Source organism: Phaethon lepturus, unplaced genomic scaffold (assembly GCF_000687285.1).
Source record: "Phaethon lepturus isolate BGI_N335 unplaced genomic scaffold, ASM68728v1 scaffold52280, whole genome shotgun sequence".
Taxonomy (NCBI): domain Eukaryota; kingdom Metazoa; phylum Chordata; class Aves; order Phaethontiformes; family Phaethontidae; genus Phaethon; species Phaethon lepturus.
In genome coordinates this window covers 21,680-26,777 of record NW_010513610.1, presented here as the reverse complement: position 1 = coordinate 26,777, position 5,098 = coordinate 21,680, and the positions used below count along the sequence as shown (strand labels likewise).

General features: G+C 41.2%; 1 protein-coding gene across 1 annotated transcript; it reads right to left on the bottom strand.

Moving 5' to 3' along the window:
- Positions 1–1,242: 1,242 nt before the first annotated feature.
- LOC104614318 (opsin-VA-like) lies at positions 1,243–4,078 on the bottom strand. Its single transcript, XM_010290406.1, has 3 exons — positions 3,718–4,078; positions 1,979–2,189; positions 1,243–1,384 (listed from the first exon to the last, which is right to left on the bottom strand). The coding sequence occupies exons 1-3, from the start codon at positions 4,076–4,078 to the stop codon at positions 1,243–1,245; spliced, it is 714 nt and encodes a 237-aa protein (XP_010288708.1).
- Between the last annotated feature and the right edge of the window lie 1,020 nt (positions 4,079–5,098).

Genomic DNA, 5,098 nt, shown 5'->3' with positions numbered 1-5,098 from the left:
AGCAGCGCCGAGGTCTGGCCCCTGCTCGCTCTCTTCATGCCATTTCCTCTGCAGGTAGGTTAGGAGAGGGGAAGATAAACTACTAATAAAAGTTTGGGACATTCAGAATAGCAGAATCATAGTTTACAAGTTATCTTAGGAGAGTCTGAGTCATCAGCAGTGATTTTCTTCACACATCTGCGTGTCCTGTAACTCGTGTCACCCACCCTCGCACCCATGGACACTGACGGCCTCATCCTCGGCGCTGCGAGCCCCACTGCACCTACGCTGCGGTTCACATTCGCCTGGGCAAACTTCGTGCGCTTAATACTGAAATCAGCCTCTCACGGCCCTTTAACCACCTCTCCTCTAAATGCATCCTGGAGGAAACCAAGAAAAATCTGTTTAGAGGAATCACGATGCCACCTGAAGCACACATGTTCCAATCTCTATTCTCTAATGAGAAAATAAAATATTTTTTGCATTTCCCTTCTGTTTTCTTTTACTTAGAGAAAACAACTCTTAGAATAAACAGTAGCATTTGACTATCCCAAATAATTAAAAACATCAGTAAATTGAAGAAATTTACTGAATTTATTACTGAAGCAATAAGACAAGGCAGCTTTGCAGTAAATAGAAATAACAGTATTGCCCCGAAATCCTGTCCCAAATAGGAATTTTCCTATTCTATTCTTTTCTTCTTTTTCACTTTTTGCAGAGTCTCTTTTGGCTCAGGTCAACATAATCATTAAATAAAATTCAGAAGCATTTCTCAAGTCTTTTTAATGTTCCTGGACAATCTAATACTTTATTTACTAAAGAGTATTACATTATTTACAAATGCTACATCTTATTGTGCATGTAAGTGTTTTAGAGTATTAGCCAGCACTCCTAAAATCTACAAATGCAGTCATTTTAAGTCAAATTCTGACTTACCTGGTTTGAGTCTTAAGAAACATCACTGAACTGAAGTACAATTGTAAATAAACCAATACTGGGTCATTCAGTTTCTTTATTTATGAGGCAGATGTTCTTTCATTTGTGTGATGTTTGGCTAATAAGATTCTGATACATGATATGAACTGCACACTTTGACAAATAATTTCTAAACACAGCACAAATTTTTGTGCGTAAGGATAATTACATAACAAGGGATGATAACTGAGTGCATCTGCCTGGAAATTTGATCTGCTTATGTCTGACCTTTATAGAAAATCAAACACAAAAATTCCAAATGTTTCCACATTTACATATTTTAAAAGGTTACTTATAAGTTCTGCTTCTTACCTTTCTTAGCTTCCGCATAAGTTTTCCATAGGATACCAAAATCACCGATAAAGGCACTATAAAACAGGTGGTGAAGAATGCAATAATGTACGTGTGGTCAGTATAAGCTCCTGAGTACCTGTATAAAACACAAAATATATTGTGTATGTATTACTAGTATGTTCTCTCATTATTTTCTCAAAGTATTTATTTTGCTCTTCAAAGCTGTCACTAGTATTTTTGTCAACTGCTTTTATTCAAGGTGCCCCTTTACAAGTCACCCGATGGAGCCCTGGGCCATGTCCCTGGCCATGGGCTCGGACAGGATCCTCTGACCGTAGGCACAGTACCATAGAACTGTGGGACAGTTCAGGTGGGAAGGGACATGTAGTCCAACCTCCTGCTCAAAGTGGACGGCTATGGGGTCAGAAAAGGTTGCTCAGGGCTTTGTCCAGTCTTCTGAAAAATTTGTCTCTGTCCTCTTTGGATCCTGACAAAAAGCACAAGGTATAGGATGGTTATTTTCATTAGAGATGGAAGGTATTCCCTTTAGAAATTATTTTTTTTAAAACCCGTTCTTGGCAATTTTTTCTTGGTTTTGTTACAACTTTCTTTACATCCATTTTTGCAGAGATGTACATCATCTTTAAACCTTTCCTTTAAATTCCTGCCCTTGAGACGTCCTGAGCTGCAAGTTTCATTTCTTTACCATACTCTGTAAGAGTGGCCTTACCAGTTAAGCTCACAAGTAGTTCCAATCTTACTGGTGGTGTAACTACTCCAACCCATTGTTGGTGGAACGGTCCAAATGAAGGAAAACGTCCACACAAAGGCAATACCTAGGGCTGCGTGCTTCCCCCTCAAGCGCATATTTCCCAATGGGCGGCAGATCACAATGTACCGCTCAAAAGCCAGCAGAGCGAGAGACCAGAGAGCCACAATGCCTATAGTAAGAAAACACAGTCAGCATCAAAAATTGGGTAGATTCACTGCAAAGCAAACACCATCCCACATCACAGTATCACAGAATTGTTTAGGTTGAAAGGCATCTCTGGAGGTCATCTAGTTCAACACAGCCCACACACGCTCAAGCACAGTCCATACAGCAGGCTGTCCAGGACCAAACCCAGCTGGGTTTTGAATATCTCCACAGATGGAGACTCCACAATCATGCTGGGCAACTTGTTCCAGTGTTTGACCACCCACCACATCAGGCACCTTTTCCGTCAACACAAGTTGTGAAAAGATGCACAATTTATGTGCATTATTCTAATATTTATCAAGAGCACACGATTTTCCTATTTGTCTAGTTTGTCAGTCTACAGTATAATGACTACAAAACCAAGCAGCTAATCAGGCTGTTTAACTGATGATGACTTCTTTTTTTCATTTGGTTCTACTCTGAAAAGCTGCAAATTACATGTAGCTTCCAAATTAACAAATTAAGAGATATCTTCAGAACACTATCTTTGCAAGAAATGTCATATATCAGACTGTCATAAAACTCTAACCTACAGGCAGCTGCCCACAACATCGAATTATCAGTTTATTAAGCACATATCACCTGGCTGGCCACCAAAATCTTGAAATAGCCTGATCTTTCACCACGGGACAAACTGATTTAGTAGCAGTGTCCCTCACCAACATTCCCTCTGTGTAGCTCAAACAGGTTGAGAGCAACTGTGAGACTGGGGTTCAGGCTGAGGACCAGCATGTGCTTGGTTTAGAGCAGTGACAGCATGAGAAGGCTGTCCTTACTACGCAGCTTCAGGAGCAGGAACAGGGAGGCAGGAGTGAAGGTCTATCTCGAGTAAGTAGATGGCCTGTTTTAAACTAATTTCCCATTTATCCTGCAGAAGTGTATTTACACAAGGAACTATGTAGTAAGGATTTTCCCTTTTCGAGTACTTCTAATACTTTTTGTGTAGCTAGTAAAACAAAGCCAAGAAAAAGACTCACAAAAAGATGTAGGTGTGAGGGATGACTGTTACAAGTGTGTCACGGTTCCCCAGAACCACTGGAAGGCAGCTAACATGAGATGTTTCTGTGCTCTGATATTTTCCACAGTTTAAGAGCAGCCACTCACTCTTTTTCTCCCTCTCTTATTTATCCATATATGCACACACCTAAATACAGTCCTTGAAAATAGTTACACGTAGTGAATTTCTTTCTAATATTGTTTTACCAAAAACCCCACAACGCTGTCATTCTATTAGCAAGCTTCTTCTCATTATATTAAACATATTCAATGATCAGTATACGTGCAACAAGCCACTGATACATGACAGAGATAGTGATATGTTATTCACTCACACAGGAGATCCACTACAGAGTATATGTAACTGGGGAAAGAACCAGTGAGTTCAAAGGCATGCAAAGTCAGCAACTTGGGAAGCTGCAGGATAGCTAGTAGAATACATTGAAAGAAGTTGAAGAAAAAGAACATACAACTACAAACAAAATCAAGCTTACCAAAAAATGTGACAGCAAATCCTTCCAGTACACAAGCCCAGTATCCCATGTAAAAGTAACCTTTTAGATTCGTTAAAAAGCTGATGGTGCCACCAGTCAGTGAGACCAGGAAATCAGCCACAGACAAATTGACTAAAACATAATTGACAGGTTGTCTCAATTGCTTGAACTTAAAAGTTACCAGGATTACAGCCAGGTTCTCAGCAAGCGACAGGGAGGTCACCACCAACATTACTGCTGCCAGAAGCCTGAAGTGCCAGGGCTGGATGGAGTCCAAGGGACGACGGAAGGGATCCCATCTGGCTGGACCAGAGGAACTGGATATCAGCGACTCATTTTCAGGTGCTCTGAATGCATCCATGTTTTCTCTCTCACTAGCAAAAATAATAGGTGTATAATACTGGAAAAATTTGCTGCCTCCAACAGAAGTGTGAACAAACTCTCCGTGCTTCTGCCTTCCAGTAATAGTCCAGGAAACAAAATTTTGGTCAGTGGAAAGTTTAGTGCTGTGCAGTGAATGTGGGAACAGGGATGAGCGAGACAATCTCTTAGAGCAACTTCTGCCCCTTTCTGCCAGTAGTCTCCTGCCTCTCTCCTGCTGCAGTTGTGTCTTTATCTGTAATAAAACCCAGCTATAGAAGCTGCAGGTTCCCTCCTCCTGCAGCAGCCAACAGCAGTGCTGAAATATCCCTCAGATCATCCCTTCTCTGTGGGGAAAAATGAAGTGTTTATTCGGAGCCCTCCCTGACCTTTAGCACTGTAAAAAAGCAGCTTTCCTTTTGGTAATACGGAGGGTGATCTTCCTCATGCCCTGTGTTGCTGGGAGCACAGCGAGGGGGAGGCTCCCACCTGACTTCGTTTCTTGAAAGTGGGCAGCACTGAAAAGATTTAACGCTGGACTACCACAGAGGCTGTAAACTGGGCAGTGGGACTGCACTGTAAACCCCTGCCTACATTTCAAGGTAGCTTACGGCCTCAGAACTGAAGCTCCGAATTAAATAAGTTTTCTATGTCACCCAATGGAATTTCAGTTTCTATCAGAGACAGTACAGATGTTATCCCTGATGAAGGCATAATGATTGTAACTGCAGCTTTAGTACTAAAAACTTAAAGATGCACAAAAATATTTTGGAGTTTGTAAACACCTGAAAAGAAATAAAATCAGTACAGCATGACAACAGACATCAGGAAAATTAATAGCTAGTCACATATTTCTGACAAAAATTATTGGAAGTATCTGGACTCTTTAATAATCATTAGCAGTTGGGGTTACCTGTGTTCATCTCCCAAGACGAGTAGCTTCTGCACCCTAACGAGACACAATACTGTGACAGATATGCCAGCACTCCCGTTCTAAAGGGCTGCCAGCAACTATTCCACA